This window comes from Frieseomelitta varia, unplaced genomic scaffold, assembly GCF_011392965.1.
Source record: "Frieseomelitta varia isolate USP_RPSP 00005682 unplaced genomic scaffold, Fvar_1.2 scaffold_715, whole genome shotgun sequence".
Lineage (NCBI taxonomy): Eukaryota > Metazoa > Arthropoda > Insecta > Hymenoptera > Apidae > Frieseomelitta > Frieseomelitta varia.
This window is the reverse complement of record NW_025110496.1, coordinates 205,346-223,963: the sequence shown is the minus strand read 5'-3', so window position 1 is coordinate 223,963 and position 18,618 is coordinate 205,346. Positions and strand designations below refer to the sequence as shown.

The following is an 18,618-nucleotide window of genomic DNA, read 5'->3' as shown; positions in this document are numbered from 1 at the left end:
TATAACAAATAAAGGAAAGAATTACTTAAATTTATGCATTAATTTATTGTCCAGTAAATTTGTATATCTCTACTTTATTTAATATAAGGAATACAAGTTCCCTCTTAATTTTAATGGAAAATACATATAAATACATGTATGAAACAAATGTGGATTAATTGCTTTATGATGTCATTGTGGTATACAGATATAAAATACTTCCTTCCTGTGGGCATCAAATCTCAATTCTTTTAGTTTTAAAAGTAATGTTCTATGGTCTTTCATTTTATTAACATCAGTTACTTAAAATGTTATACTCAATTTCATCAACTAAAATCAACATAGGGTTTTACAATTTTGCACTTATAATTTTACAATATAATGTACTAGCATATAATTTAAATATTGATAATGCTAAAGTATTTAACATTCCTAAAGTTTTTAATCATCAACGAGGAAGTTATTTTGGATTTTCTGTTGCACTTTATACAGATGGAGAAGATTCTGTACTACTTGTAAGTGCTCCAAGAGCAAATACAAGCATAATAGAAAATGTAATTGAGCCAGGTACTGTATTTCAATGTCCAATTAACGAGGCATGTAAGGAATGGATTATTGACAGAAGAAATAAGCCAGAGAACCATAAACAATATTCAACAATTAATCAAATTAAGGACAATGCATGGATTGGTGCAACAATTGCTGTAGAAAATAAAACTAATCCTAAAATTGTGGTATGTAAAAATTTGTATTCTTTTTTCATAATTTTTTAAAGAATTCATTTTTTAAAAAATATAATTAATTTTTTGATTATTTAATTAAACTTGTAAATAGGTTTGTGCTCCACGATTGAAGAATAGTGTTACAAATAAAAACGTATCTAATTGGTTTATGAATGGCATTTGTTATTTGTCATTAATTAACAGTACCAAATCTTTTGAGAAAGAAACTGAAACCGACATTTTATCGTTTGCAAAAGTCCAAGAAGCTATTTACGTATATGGGAAAACGAATATTTATAATTTTGGAATGAGTCAAGTTGGCTTTTCTATGCATATGACATCTAATGACTTAAAATGGGATTTAATATTAGGTAGCCCTGGTGTATTTAATTGGAAGGGCACACCCTTATTAGTTACAAAATCAATTCGTGGTAAAACGCAAACTATAATTCCATCAATTAAAAATGAAAGAAGTATTCACACAAACAGCTATTTTGGTAAGTAACATTCTCTTTCAAAATTATATACATAAATTGTTAATAATTTTATTATATATTTTACATCAAATAATAAATAATAATATCGACACATAAGAGACTTTTTAGTAAACATATTTCTTTCATTTTATACATAGTTATGCATAGTACACTTTATATAAAGTTTAGTTCTTTATTATAAATAAAATTTTTCATCAATTTATAACATTAATTGCAACTCTCATTTTTATTAATATAAAAGTACAAATTCTATAATTCTTATTATTAAATTAACTACTGCCATTCATTTTATAATTATTATAATCAGTTATATTATTTTCCACTTTTTTTCTTACAATTCCGTAATAATTATTAAGGGAAGTAATGTAATCATGTAATATACATGAGCATATATATTATATATTAATACCTAAATAGTTTTAGAGAAAAATATTCCACTTTTAGCTTTTTTAAATAATAATGTTGAATAGCATAAATATATATTTAAAAAATGTGTTGTTACTAAACTTATCTTCAACAGAATATAAATGACCCAAAACTTTTTTTAACATTTGCAAATTATGTGAATCTCGTTTTTCATTTAAATATATCATTTAGATATATTTCTAAATTATTTGTAATATATTATATATATATAATATATATATAAAAAAATTTGATAATGCTAATACACATGTACTTATTAAAAAATGAATATAATTAAATGAAATTTACATAATGTTAATCTGTAATTGTATGAGATATATATTTACCAAATATTTAACTTGATAATAATTAACTGAAATTTCAAATTAAATAAAACATTAAAATTGTACAAGATATTATTTATTTAGGGTATGCAGTAACCTCTGGTTATTTTATAAAAGGCAAATTGTGGTTTGCTTCTGGTGCTCCTAGAGCTTCAAACATACATGGTGCTGCTATTATATTTACCTTTTCTCACAGTGATAATACAAAATTAGAAGTAAAAAAGTTATTGATTGGTGAGCAACATGGTGAATACTTTGGTGCTGCTTTATCATCATGTAATCTTAATGGTGATGATAAAGATGAATTAATTGTTGGAGCACCACATTGGTCAAAAAATATAGACGAAGGTCGCATGTACATTTTTACTGCTTTAAATGATGTACGTATATTTTGCAATATAACCGAAGTATTGTAGAAAAAATATTATAGTTTAAATACAATAATTTAAAACTTGTTAAATATAATTGCAAATTTTGAATTTATAATTAATTTATGATACTTTATTATTTATCTTAAATGTATATATACTGATCTCAAACATTGGTGGTAGGAAATTTTTGAAAAACAATCATTTGAAGGAAAAATATCTGGAAGTAGATTTGGTTCTATCATAACTTGTCTTGGTGATATTGATTATGATGGTTACGGTGATATTGCTGTTGGTGCACCATATGAAGAAGAAAGTGGTGCAATATATATTTTCAATGGCAATAGCAATGGATTACCTAAACAGTATAGTCAAAGGATAATTGGCAAGCAATTTGGAAGAAATATCCGTGGATTCGGGATTTCAATTTCCGAACCTCGTGACATAAATGGTGATAAATATCCTGATATTGCAGTTGGAGCATATTTATCTGAACAAGCAGTTTTAATAAAATCAAAACCTGTTATAATAATAACTACAAAATTAGCTTATGATGAAAATAAGAAATTATTAAAAAATTCTACTTCTTTTCTAATCAACTTATGCGCACATTATGATGGAATAAATGCTCCTAAATATATTCGTAAGTAGATAATTAAATTTTTATTAAAAAAGTAAATGAAGTAAATGAGAAATTAAACTTAAAGAAATTAACATATTACATCTACAATACCATAGTCAACTAATATGTTTAGGAATTGTTAAATCTTTGAAAATTGACCAGATATATAGAAGAGCTCATTATAATACAGAAAAAAATAATGATAATATTTATAAATTGCCTGACACTCTATATAAATCTAAAAACTTATGCAATGAATTTGAAATACATTTAAAGGTAAGATTCCTTTTTACAAAGAATTTTAAGAACCTTTTTAAAAGAATAAATATCTTTTTAAGATTTTTAAAAATATATTTTATTTATATTTTGTTAGGAAAATATTCAAAATGTAATAAATCCAATTGAAATATCTGTCTCAATTAATTTGGAAAAAAACTGGAACTCAAATGACAGTCAGATAAACGCTTTTTGCACATCGTGTGTAGCCATAAATAAATTACTTTCCCAAACAGAAGATTCAATCAAATTACCATTTGCTGTAGATTGTGGTGACGACAATATTTGTACATCAGATGTAAAGATATTACTTTCAACAGACTTAAATTCTGGTAACAGATATATCATTGGATCAACAATCACTACTAAACTTAAAATAGATGTTCTTAATTATGGTGAACCTGCGTATCAAGCTAAAATATACATATATATACCAAAAACATTGTCATTAGGAAGTATATCACCTTCATGCATGGAAAGTTTTTATACGAATAACACTTTGGAAGTAATATGTGATGTTGGAAACCCACTCCGAAAAAATGTAAGTATAATCTGTTAAGTATTAAATTTTCTTCAATACAGTAACATAATTGGACATTTCTACTAGAAAACATTAACATTAGATTTGGACATGAATAAAGTTCGATCTAAAGTTGATCATGTGAAATTATGGGCCAATTTTGATACACAAAGTGAACAAAAAGATTCATTCAATAATACAAATATTTTAATTATATATTTTGATGTTGATGTCGACATAGTGATTGCAGGGTTAGTAGTTTATTTATTACTATTATCAAATGACTGATAAATTATGCTTCATTTACTCTACAACTACATTATTATTTAGTAATTATAATTATTTTTTATTAGAAAAGCGCAAGACAATTTATATTCATATTCTCTTGAAGATGAAAATAAAAAATTAAACAGTATTCAATTTCAACATATTTATGAAATTCAGAAATTTGGAGTTAGTCCAATTGACGAAGTTATGTTAACAATTAGTGTTCCAACATACTGGAAACATAATGCTGAAGACATACAAATTATTAATATAAATGAAACAATTAGCAATCTCAATGGTCAACCATTTTACTGCGCACATGAAAATTCTACAGCATCAACTACTTTAATTCATAAATCTGAAATTTACTCTACAAATACTGAATTGTACACACAGGAAGAATTTAGAATGAATACTAATTTTTCTATCAACTTTCCACCAGACAATAGGTCATTTTATATTAATTGCACAAATATTAATGTAAAATGTACATATATTATATGTCAACTTGGTCCTTTTGTAAGTTCTTCATCTGTTGCAAAACTTTCACTTACATTGGACTTTTATTTATCTCACTTTAAATGTAAGTTTCTGCTTGATATGTTAGTATATTTTTAATTTCTAAAATATGTCAAGAAAGTCCATTGTTTCTTGTTAATTTTTTATTACAGCAAAGATCATGAAAAGAAAAGACATTATATTTTTCTTAACTAGTGGGAAAGTCAATATCTTAGAATCACATCATGTTATCCAAAAAATTAAACACAAACCCAATGGTACTGTTATTGCTACAATGTTCCTAGGTTCACCAGTGGCTCAACACATTGCTACGTGGATTATAGTTTTATCAATTATCTTAGGAATTTTATTGTTAATATTGTTAATATTAGCATTAATTAAAATTGGATTTTTTAATCGAAATAAGAAAAAAGAACTTGAAGCATTAAAATCTGAAACGAATGTAAGTTTACTTAAACATTTTTCCTTATATTATAAATGTATAGTTAACATATTCATTATATTACAGACACATCATGGGACAACATTGGAAACATGTTCATCAACAGATATTATTCATGAAGAATAAATTTATTGATATATAATACTTTATGTTTTGTATACATATTTGTATATTTTTTTATTCTTTGCATAGAAGAGAAAACAAGTAACATTTTGCTAATGCATTTGAATTCTACCAGCATCTTTATAAAAATATAATAAATCTTAAAAAATATCGATTTGTTTATAAATTGTCAACTACAAAGCTTGAAAGGATTATATTATAAATATTTCATTTTATTTTGTTTGTAAAATTGCGTAAAAACAATTGGAGCAAATTTATTTTAAATAAATATTCTATATACAAAAATATTAATCTCTTTATGTATAGCATGAGATTCAAACAGCTCGTATTACAATTTGTAATGCTTTCTATTGGAATTTTTATGTCAAATATATAATTAGCTGCCTTTTACATTAAACATTTCTAACTCACAATCATATTGTGCACATATTCGTATTGTTTTAATTATTATATTTAAAATAATATAGCTCATTTTATGTTATATATCAATAAGAGAGCATAAAACTTTCATTTTCATATATTTTTTCATACGAATTTTTATCTCAACTTACATTAGTCTTCCAAACCTAGGCCTTTTGAAATTTCATCGGCAGTTAATTTCTTTCCTGAAGCAGGACTATCAGAAGATGCAGGAGGTTGTACAGGTGGTGGAGTACTTGGTCTATAAGTTGATGATGGTGTTGAATGATGTTCTTCATGAGATTTCTGCATATAATCACAATTATAAAATTAGAATAAAATTTATATATTTACAATATTTACAATTTTTGAGATAGTTTACATTACTTACATCTTTACCATGCTTGGTAAGACTTCCTAAAGCAGAACTAAACAAAGCTGATCCTATCCCAGATAAAAGATCTGAATTTGATGATTGGCTAGAATATCCACCAGAGGGTTGATAATTTCCATAACCTCCTGAAGGTTGATAATTTGGTTGTTGATTTCCACCACCTCCAAGAACACCACCAATAATAGATCCTAAGGCTCCTGTCAATGGATCACTTGGCTGACTTGGAGGAGGTGGTGGTGCTGCGCTATGCCCACCACTGCCACCTTATGTATAAAAAAATTTAATGTATTGTAACTGAATATGAAATATAGAAACATTTTAACTGGAAGACAAACTTATCTATGTTACTCATTTATCATGATTCACTATGACCTTTAATGTAAATAGCTTGCAGTCGATGATGTCATTTATATCATCATCCAACATTCCAGTACTATGATAATTATGAATAAATTACAATATCTTGTATATTAAATCTTCAATTTTAAAGATTAACAAAAGCATTATTTTGTAATTTGATTAAACTTGTTATTTTGGACGCAAAAAATGTATCCATATCATACCTAATGCTCCAAGAATAGAGTCTAATACACCGCCACCACCGCTTGGTTGCTGGGCGGGATAGCCTTGTTGTGCATGCGAATTACTTAAAGCATTGGTCACTAAGCTACTTGCTAAAGCTGCGCCAAGAGAACCAAGATTTCCCAAGCCACTTTCGCTCTCTGTTTTCGATTTGGATGCGTCAGATTTTTCTTGATCTTCTTCAACATCCCCTTTCTTTTTCTAGAAAATTACAGTTGATATATATCATTATCTTCAATATCCTGCATTTAATTGTTAAAACACTTATAATTATGAAATTTATATACATTTAGAGCATGTGCGGCAGCTGCTATGCCTCCTGCTGCAACTAATCCCCCTATCGCTAATCCAACTTTATCCAAACAACCACTAAATGCATCTTCTTCCTCAGGCTTCTCATATCCAGGCTGATACCCATATGCTCTTGGTGGATTATAACCAGGTCCTCCAGGGGGAGGAGGCCCATAACCTCCTGGAACTGGAGGTGGTGGACCATATCCACCTTGTATTGTAGGATATAGTCCTCCAGGCGCTAAAATCATATAGAATTTGCTATAAAACAATTAAATAGCATCCTACTTTTAAAATTATTCATTTCATCAATAAATATAAAAAAAAAAAATGTATAAAATGCTTAATTACGTGGCGGTCCAAAATCAGCAGCAGGTATATCTGGAGCAGATACGTTTCGAGGAGAACGAGGTGGATCAATGGGAACAATCTCATATGATATAGACTGCACTTCTACATCACCGTCGATGACCAAATGTGTTACTTTTTCATACGGTAACCGGTGAACAAATTCTGCAAAGTGTCTGCCATTTATGGCGATTTTATAAGATGGAAAGTCGCATAAAAGTAGTATCTCAAATTCTTGGCCAGGTTGTATCCACATAGGACCATCATTTTCTTCTAGGCCCCAAGTCATTGATACTATATGATTTCTAGTAATAAATCCTTCTGTGAAACGTGGTGACACATGAATGGCAATATCATCCCTTGGATTTAACGTTGGTCCCAATTGATAATTCACAGCAAAACGCACAGCATCGGCAGGAACTTTGCCTTGAACCTTTACCATTTTTCCAGGTACTAACCCACCTTCGAGAGCTCCCACAAAAGGGATTGGCTATTAAAATATAAAAATCTCATTAAAATATAAAGTTAAAATATAAAAATACTATATACAATTAAATTAAAATTTAATTAAGCTGTGTCTCTTTAAATTGCATAAAAAAAAAAAAAAAATGAAAAAGACAATCGTTATATAATTAATATTTCTCTTTTTTTTCAATTTGGAATTGTTAAGTTGTACAATATTATTTTCACATAAAACATAAAAATAAAAAGTAGAACAGTCGAATTAGTAGGTCGATAAGCTATATTTCATTGCGATTGTATCAGCATTGCAGATACTATATTCTTTTTGGATCAATGATATTGGATCATTTTGTATCAATTTTATTAGAAACAGCTCTCGACGAAAATAACACTTACAGGATTCAAAATCGGCCCAGATGACATTTTTCTCGCTTGATTCTACGCCGCAGGTGCAGGCAGAAGTTTATATTTCGATATACAATTCCAAACTAGCAAATACTGCGTTCAAGTAGAAAAACTGCGACTTCCCTTCCGCTCCTTCTCTTAAAACATTTCTATTTAGAGTGGTGACGTTTTCCATTTGAACTGTGCAATGCGGCACACACTATACTTACGTGACGCGCAATACATGGTTTCATTCGCGCATGCATTCTAAAATTCTTTACGGTTGCTGCAGTGACGTGTAGCCGCAATGTAGAAAACCCGGGAATTCAAAACCCGATTCACGTGCAAACGAAGCGAACCAATCAAACTTCTCCATTTTTTATATAAACCGGAAACACGTGGCGAAGAACCAATTACGAGGAAGTAATGATGTAACGTAACATTCTTATAATATAACCAATAAGTTGTATTTTTTTACTTGAACGTATAGTCATCGATTGATCGATCAGAAATATCCAATAACTTGATATGGGTATAAGTAACTTTAGATGGTCGAAAATTGAAAATAATCTCAAAGTATATGTATATAAATAATTTACTCTATTTGTAAATATATTAGCAGAGGCGGCTCGTGCATAAGCACTGTGGAATTGAAGCATGTCAAAGTTTTATCGATACATAAATATATTCATTACATATATTCATTTATCTGTACTTGCCTGTAATATTTAATTTTATCATCAACAATTCAATTTTCTTATTTCATATAAAAGATAATAAAAATCCACGGTGTGTATGTACATTTAAAAAAAAAAATTGCAATAACCCCCGTGATTTCAAGTTGCCATTATCAGTGAAGTAAGTACAAGATCATTAACTCCTATTTAATCAAAAATTATAAAATATAAATTTTTATTTTACTTTTATTTTCAATATTTAATACTTACCATGAATTATCGTGTACACGTATTTTGTAATACAATGTAGTACAATATATTAATATATTAATATAATCTGTATTGTATAAAGTATGCTTTATATTTATTTTATTTGATCATATCGTGTGCACTGTGTTTAATTTGAATTAAAAATTAAATGTAAATAAATGTATTGCAATATAATAATATTAATATTACAACAGAGTCTTTATTGTATAAAGTATGTTATACAATATTTATTATATTTAATTAAATTGCATGTACTGTATTTGTTATAAATAGAACAATTTATACTGTATACAGCATATTGTATATACAATTTATATTTTTGTATCGTGTAATTTATATTATAAATATTGTATTTATTGTAAATAGAATTTATATTATATATAGGATATTGCGCATACAATTTATACTTTTGTATCGTGTAATTTACATTATAAATATTGTATTTATTGTGTATAATTCATAAGTTGTGTTTGTACCATTTTTATCATACAAATATAGTACTTATTCTAAGATTTCTGATTGTAAGCGGGGATGTGGGTATCATATCAGGGGTTGTAAAAACATTGCATGGAACATTTCCACTTTTATGGAGAGCTATAAACTGGCTCCGTTTAAAGGTTGCGCAATTAATTGCTGGAATAGTTAGAGGCGAGCACGTGCGCGTGAGCGAGCATTATCGCCTACGTTCATTTTCGTCCACACATTGTTTTACAGTACAGGAAACTAAATAAACTGTTCGTTGAGATGTAACAGTTTCAGCGTGGAAGCGAATTTTCTCGCAGGGAAAGTAAACAGTTACTCAACGGGAGCAAGTTAATAGTAACCAGAAGCTCTGTATCAATGTAAATCAATAAAATCGATGATGCGAAACGCGGAAACGAGTTTTATGCACGGCTTGTTTTCTAAACTGAGACTTCCATAAAATTTCAAAGGAGCAAAATCTACGCTTACTTTACATGAGTTAACATTTGCATGGATTATTACATTGCAAGTTAAACAATGGAGAAATTAAACGCTTGCGAACAGGCGTTACAATTGCAAACAGTTATTATTACAATCAGGATTGTTTTAAATGCTCTCACGTGATTCTCAATGCTAATTATAAGATACGTGTCCAGATAAATATAATTAGACATGAAAATATAATTGACAGCAAACGTTTAAATTAAAAAAGTTATTTATTTTAATTATTAAATATTAAATATTATTACAAATCATTATAAATATTAAATATTATATTAAATGCTAATTGTTAAATATTAAATAAAGTTAATTATAATAACGTTACTACTGTATAATGTTACAATATAAAATGTCACAATAATGTTATATAAAATAGCAACATTGTAAGTAGCATAACATTGAAATTACATTAAATATTAAACTAATTATTAAATATTATTACAAATCATTATAAATATTAAATAATAAATATATTAAATAAATACTAATTATTAAATATTAAATAAAGTTAATATTATATTAAATAAATACTAATTATTAAATATGAAATAAAGTTAATTATAATAACGTTACTACTGTATAATGTTACAATAATGTTATATAAAATAGCAACATTACAAGTAGTATAACAGTGAAATTGTATTAAATATTAAACTAATCATTAAATATAATTACAAATCATTATAAATATTAAATAAATATTATATTAAATAAATACTAATTATTAAATATTAAATAAAGTTATTAATAATAACGTTACTACTGTAAAATGTTATAGTAATGTTATATAAAATAGCAACATTGAAATTATATTAAATATTAAATTTATAAATATGAAATAAAGTTAATTATAATAACATTACTACTGTATAATGTTACAATAATGTTATATAAAACAGCAACATTGTAAGTAGCATAACATTGAAATTACATTAAATATTAAACTAATTATTAAATATTACAAATCATTATAAATATTAAATAATAAATATATTAAATAAATACTAATTATTAAATATTAAATAAAGTTAATATTATATTAAATAAATACTAATTATTAAATATGAAATAAAGTTAATTATAATAACGTTACTACTGTATAATGTTACAATAATGTTATATAAAATAGCAACATTACAAGTAGTATAACATTGAAATTGTATTAAATATTAAACTAATCATTAAATATAATTACAAATCATTATAAATATTAAATAATAAATATTATATTAAATAAATACTAATTATTAAATATTAAATAATAAATATTATATTAAATAAATACTAATTATTAAATATTAAATAAAGTTAATTATAATAACGTTACTACTGTAAAATGTTACAATAATGTTATATAAAACAGCAACATTACAAGTAGTATAACATTAAAATCGTATTAAATATTAAACTAATTATTAAATATTAAGTATCAAGCTGCTTGAAAGTGTTGCTTCTTTCATTCTCGTCTCAAATAAAATTTGCCAAGCTCGGTTTGCTACTACGTATGGGCGACGAACGTCAATCGGATATGTAAGCAGACGTATTGTGACTACAAGTTGTGCATTTTACGTGATCAGGGACCACATACAGGGTGTGTCGCTATGAAACGTATGTGGAGCGTGCGAGGGCTAGGCACAGACGCACCCATAATAAGTAAAATACAAACGTAACGATTCAACCGAATTGTCATCGATTCTTGTGCCTGTTTGCGCAATTTTCATGCTCGATCAATCTTTTGAACACCTGCCAGCTAATCATTTTTTTATTTTGTTGTTGCGACATTTGTTGCTAGATAGATGAAGAACAGATGCGCAACCATAATAAGAAATCAGACATGCGGGTAGTCGAAAAATCAATGGTTGAACATTTATTCGCTAGAGGATGAATGCTAGGTATAATTTAAGTAAGGAATTCGTTACTATATAGAGGAATGTCCTTGTCAAGTTCATGGCAACTGGACCTCAGGATCAATAAAGGCTCTCCTCTATTTTTACCTATACTTCGTTGATAAATTTCTGATAATTGTGGGTGGATGAATACTCGTAATTTATTATAAAATAATCTGTTTGTGTAAATAACTTTTTTAATAAGTGAGTGACTATGTGTATTCTTATTTTAAACTTTATAATAGAAAGATGAAAGAAGTATATAGAAAGAAGTAAATTTCATATAGAAAGATGAAAGAAGTATACAGAAAGTAAATTTCATATTCATTTTATTAACAATAAGATGGATATTTATTGAAAGACAAATTTAATCAAGAAAATATTTTTTCTCTTTTGAAGATCAACTTTTGACGAACACAGAAATGAATCAAACTGTCTTAAATGTTATAGTAGAAAATGGAGAAACAATTAATGGCTATTTTATTAAGATGGATATACGTTGGAAGACAATTTTATGAAAATATTCTTTCTCTTTTAAGGATATCACACAGAAACGAGTCAAATTTTTTCTAAATTTTACAACAGAAGGATAATATACAGTAAAGAAATAAATTTCACGATTGTTTTATTGAGATAGACGCTCGTTAGGAGACAAATTTATGAAAATGTTCTTTCCTATTAGATATATCTGTGGCCATAGGACTGAACCAATGCAGGACTCGCCGACAAGATCAATAAGCAACGTAAGCGGACCCTTCTTTGCAAGGCTTTCAATGCTTTCTTATAAACGACTCCTCTTTCACGACTCCTTTATACTTGTACACTGGTCCCATCCCTAAAAAAATCCAGGTGTCTACTATCGTAAGACTGGCCTGTGCGCAATATACACACTATACACGAAATCGTCCACGAGAAAAATTTTATTTTGTAAAAGCAACAAGTGCGTTATATGTAACTGATGTGTTGCATTAATTTTTAGAAAAATGTATGGTACAATTATTCATTGTACTGTTAATATACTGCCAGTTATTTGTTATACTATTTATTTATACTATATATTTTAATTTTATTTAATTTTATTTTATTTAATTATAATTTTAATTTTACTTAATTATATATTTAATTCCGTTATTTTTCGAATAAAAATAGTAGAGCATTATTAAAATGTTGACTTGAATTACTTGAAAACTTTTCTTTTTTATCTTTGTTTCAAATAAAATTTGCTCAACTCTGTCTTCAATAAATCCCAATCGAAAAACTGGTACGAATCTGGCTGGCATCTAATTCGGGATTGCAGCTTTGTGCGTACAATTTACGTACTTGCGCGTTTAAGTATTCCTACTCTGAAGCATGTATTTCTCGTTCCAGGGTTCTCAGCTGCTGAACAGTAAAACAGTGCACGTGAACGCGTTAAAATGCGAATAAACTTAGGACTGATCGCCAGTCATGTTTAAATTCCGAATATTCTCCATTTTATTTAGATAATATTATTTAGATAAATATTGTTAAGCATATAAATTTAGACAAATGTTAATATTATATATTTAGACAAATAATATTATTTATACTATTATTCAATTTTATTTCAAATATTTTTCAAAAAGTTTGATTTAAACTTCGAATAAACGTTAAATACTTTTAGTGAAACAAATTCTGAGACATTTGAATAAAACGAAGCTCGACACGAATGTTTTCAATAGTAATATTTTTGTAAGAATTTCATCAATGTAATGAATATTTATATTCTCATACAATGTATAAACGAAACATTGACGAGAAACTCGTTAAAAATTTTTCATCGCTGTTTCGAGGGAAAACTATTTAGTTTTAATTATTTCGCGTAATAATACAAATTTAGTGTTTGGAACACTAAATTTGTATTATTTATATACATATATCTCGCTAAGAGTGTCCAAATATTGTTTAATTAGAATTTATCGTGTTTCTCAAAATTAATATGATAAACCTGATGCTACAATTTGTTATTATTACGTAATACTGAAGACTCAGTTGCTCAATATTTATTAGACATTTTTATAAGACTGCAATGATGAATTTTAAGATTACAACAGAATACGAGAAAATATTGCTTTTCTGTTTCACTAACACTGTCAGGTTTATAAATCTCCAGAAAATAGGATTTTCGGATGATTTCAAATTTATAAACACACAAATTAACCAAAAGGAAATAAAATCTACTTTTACCCAAACAATCGAGTTTAGAAACGCCACGGTAAATTATTGAACAATATATTATCACATTTCGTTGGATGTTACTTGAAATACATAGTTCATTCGAACACAAAAATAATTTTTGTCCAGATCATTTGGACATGGTTCGTTATTTGATTATCTCAAACGAGATACATAACTTGTTACTTTATTTCTTACTTTGTATTTGAATAAATTTTTATCTTCAAATACAATCCTTATATCAATCCTCATTTCTCAGACAATTTTATATCAGATTATTATAACAATTTTCTATCTTATTTGAATAATCGAATTAACTCCAGTGAGAAATTATTTGAAAATGATTTGTTTGAATCTCACGCCAAACAAAGTTACTTTTCCAAAATGGTATTTCTAAAATAATCATCTTCACTAATTTATAATGTAATTATCGTTTGAAGAATAACGTATTAACTTATCTGTGAATAATCTTTTATTTGAGTTAATTCGTTGAAATAAAATAGTAAATGATCTCAGCAGAAAGTGAAGTTCGTATCATAAAATCAGAAACTATTTGAAGTTGAACTGTTATTTGTTGAAACAAATACAAAACACAAATTATTTTATTTGACAACTGAATAATGAATTGCTTGCTTGCCCAGATAAATTAACACAGTACTATTTTAAAATAACATTAAATAGAGTCAAATAAGATGATGTTATTTTAATCATCACGTAAATAATCATTCATGATGATATAAGTAATCATTCTTCAAATATTTTATTCAAATGATAGCCAAGCTTGATTTAAAATCGCATGTGTCTCTTGTTAAACACAATATTCTGTTTGTAAAACTTTATATAATATTGTATTACGTTACCAGAATGATCAGAAAGATCAATTCGTAATTTTTCATAAAGATTTTGTAACGAAACAGAAGTTTGAACGATTTTTAAACATGTATGAATAAAGCCTTGCATCGTTCATTATATTATCCAACGTGTCTGAATTGATTTGATTTGAAAGTTTCATGCTTCGTCGAAAGAACTTTAGTTCTAATGTTAATAATATTGTCAACGTCAAACGTGTACGTGCAATTATTTACATTGACATGATATATCTACTGTAATATTCGATTCTTTACTTTACTGTTCACTGCAATAATCGTGGCACCAGACCAAGTTTACTCAGAGTCAGAAACCATTCGAGAAATTATTTGTAAAGACAAATGTAAAATACAAGACAATGTAAAAGATTATTTTACACAATATCCAAATCATCAAATAATTTAAATTATATCCAAACAAAATGAATAGCTTGAATTAATTAAACAATTTAATTTAAATTAAATTTACTATTTAAATTAGTAATAATGATAAATAATAATGGTAATAATTAATAATAACAATAATAAATAATGATAATTAATAATAATAAACAATAATAATTATAAATAATAATAAATAATAATGATAATAATTAACAATAACAATAATAAATAATAACAATAATTATTAATAATAATAAATAATAATGGTAATAATTAATAATAATTAACAATAACAATAATAAATAATGATAATTAATAATAATAAACAATAATAATTATAAATAAATAATAATAATTAGTAGTAATAATAATAAATAATAATAGTAATAATTAATAATAATTAACAATAATTATAATGATAAATAATAATAAATAATGATAATAACTAACAATAACAATAATAAATAATAATAATAATAATTAGTAATAATAATAAATAATACTGGTAATAATTAATAATAATGGTAATAATTAATAATAATTAACAATAACAATAATAAATAATGATAATTAATAAAAAATAATGATAATAATTAACAATAATAAATAATAATAATAATTAGTAATAATAATAAATAATAATGATAATTAATAATAATGATAATTAATAATAATAATAATTAATAATTTAGAGTTATTGTAGTTTCATTTATTTGTTCGAGTAAACCAACTTAAAATTGTTTGGAGTAGAGGCAAATAAGAGGACGTGTTATTGAAATATTCGTTTTCCAAACATTTTGTTCGTCAAACAATGCCCAATGTACGTTGTATAGTAGTGGCAGCGGAGGACAGCGGTGGTGGTGATGATGGTGGTGGTGGTGCCTAATGCTCATTTCAGCCCTCAGCCGACAGTTCAACGCAGCCCGTAGTCTTCGACGGTCGTGCATCGTCCTGTCCGACACGACTGTATCCATTCGCGTTTCACAAACAATGGGACGATCCATCGTTTCATAAACGAGCACTTCTCACCTCTTCCCCGATTTCTATCTTCGTTAATTACGATGTTAACCACCAGGTGATTCGTTGGAAGAAAAAAAGAAGAGAAGAAGAAGAAGAAAGGATTGAACGTGACTGGAATTGTTCTGTGCCAGTGAATCTTGACATGACATGTTTCGAAGTGTTTGACCGAGAAAATGGATTTTTCGTCGTGGATTGTTTAATTGGACGATCCGGCGAAGTTATGGTGAGAAAACCTTCTGATATTATTGATTTAAATGTTAATAAATTTAAATCAATCTCGGATTAAATGTAAAACGCAAATTGCATCTTCTGTGTTTATAATTTCGTTGCTGCATTTGTTTGTTTTGTGCTATTTTATTATACTCTGTCATTTCTTTTCTTTTTTTTTAATACTATTCTCTTTCTTTTATTATTTATTTCCTTTTCTTACAGTGGGCTTTTCCCACTTAAATAAATAAATAAGTATTCACGTGAAATAGAAAGAATGCTGCAATAAATGAAAGGGAGAGAATTGGAGTATTTATATTTTTATTCCACAACGATATTCTAAAATAAAATAAAAAGAAGATATTAAATGAATAAAGAAATGAAGTAAAGAAAACATTAGATAGAATAAAAAGGAAGAACATGTGCTTTTTTTTATTTTACCATAAAATTCTAAAAGAAAACAAAGAAAATATTAAACAGAATGAGAAAGAAAAATAGAATATATATATTTTTTTATTCTATAATAAAATTCTAGAACAAAATAGAGAAAGATATTAAATAAAATAAAAAGAAAAAAAAATGGAATATTTTTTTGTTATTTAATTTTATTCTATTAATATTAGAATAGAACAGAATAAATACCATTGTAAAACAATTTTAAAAAGACTCCAATATTTTGGATACTTCTGTTATTTCCAAATAATTTTATAAAATTAGGAACAACGTATTTATTCTAAAAGTTAATTTCGACCTATGTTCGGAAGATAATTACGACAACTTCCCCCTCGTCGTATTTTTCTTCGATTTCCATAACGAGGGAAGAAAAAAAAAAGAGAGATAATTCGTGAAAGTCAAAGGTCGACTGAGAGATAAAATGTTTCTTCTTGAAAATACATAACTAGAAAACACTGTCAAATACAAACGAACGTTTTACTTTCGAACTTCGATTCGAACGCTATAAATGCCGATGTTGCACTTTCGAACGAGAGAAAACATCTAGTAATATTATTTATGATAAAGAGATCAAGGCTTTTTCTAATACGTATAAATATTTATATGTTTATCACGATCTAATACGTACTCCGACGTTTATTTTTAATTTAAACGAGGCACAACGTTCTTGTAGTTCTGAAAATATTCTGAATTATTCGAAATCATTCAAACAAAACTATTAAATTATATAATTATTCACAAATTACATAATGTAATTAGTGGATAATTATTCAAATAAAATTCGCAGACTGCGAATTTTAATATATTCATGGAAAGTTTGAAATTGCAAAAATGCAGATGATGTGCAAAAATTATATATTAGTATATATACTATATTAGTATATTAGTATATTAGTATATTAAAATATCCAAGATATTGATACATTAAATAAACTTATTAATTACTTAGATAAGACAAATAGTAACAGTAAATAACTTAAATTTTATTGATAAATTACGTTCATAAAAATATAAAATTGCACAAATAGTACTACTGTATAAATAGTAGTACTGCATAAATAGTACTATACTACTACTTTTACTCTGTTATATTTGAAAAACAAATTATTTGAAATCAAGGTATTTGAATTTACAATTTGAAAATCATTTTCTTATCTCTAGTCTAATAGATATATATTTATGCAATATATGTATACAATAAATTTATTATTTCTTATTTTGCACCATTATTTGAAATTATTATTTTTCCAAGATATTGCAATTTATTTGTACTCATTCTTATTTTCAAGCGAACTTGTTTCTTACTTCATTTTAAGTAATTATTTGTTCTCTTTTATTTATTTATTTATTTTTTTATGTCACTTTAAAAAGTGGCTAATCTTTGTAAATATGTACTAATCTAATCGATCCTTTTGCCAAGAGAATTCACAAGTACTTTGTTCCTTTGTTCATTCAATGTTTTCTTAGAAAAGCATGAATTATGCTAGTGACTAAACTAACAATTGATATTGTACATCCATCTGTGACAATTGTTAGAAACTACGTTATATATTTGTCCATTTTACACTAAAACTATTAAACTGAACAATAAATTCATTTGCACATATATTTTTGAAAGAAATACGAAACTTATCAAGTAATAATTTATTTATTCCATCACTCTGTAAATATATATTTCTTACCAAAGAAAAATTCAATTATTTGTGTATTTATAGCTTTGTAATTTTTGTAACATATAATTAGATATTATTACTC

The 18,618-nt window shown here is 26.3% G+C and overlaps 2 protein-coding genes across 2 annotated transcripts; one reads left to right on the top strand and one right to left on the bottom strand.

Moving 5' to 3' along the window:
- Positions 1 to 37: 37 nt before the first annotated feature.
- On the top strand, positions 38 to 5,542 carry LOC122535425 (integrin alpha-4-like). The gene is made up of 9 exons (XM_043666943.1): positions 38 to 713; positions 814 to 1,198; positions 2,032 to 2,327; positions 2,499 to 2,958; positions 3,071 to 3,213; positions 3,311 to 3,754; positions 3,821 to 3,984; positions 4,087 to 4,583; positions 4,672 to 5,542. Exons 1-9 carry the CDS (start codon positions 288 to 290, stop codon positions 5,085 to 5,087), a joined length of 3,231 nt encoding a protein of 1,076 aa, XP_043522878.1. The 5' UTR covers positions 38 to 287; the 3' UTR covers positions 5,088 to 5,542.
- Positions 5,543 to 5,611: 69 nt separating this feature from the next.
- Positions 5,612 to 8,144, bottom strand: LOC122535422 (spidroin-2-like). Its single transcript, XM_043666939.1, has 6 exons — positions 7,957 to 8,144; positions 7,102 to 7,588; positions 6,747 to 6,991; positions 6,441 to 6,660; positions 5,875 to 6,140; positions 5,612 to 5,789 (listed from the first exon to the last, which is right to left on the bottom strand). Exons 1-6 carry the CDS (start codon positions 7,981 to 7,983, stop codon positions 5,637 to 5,639), a joined length of 1,398 nt encoding a protein of 465 aa, XP_043522874.1. The 5' UTR covers positions 7,984 to 8,144; the 3' UTR covers positions 5,612 to 5,636.
- Positions 8,145 to 18,618: the final 10,474 nt, after the last annotated feature.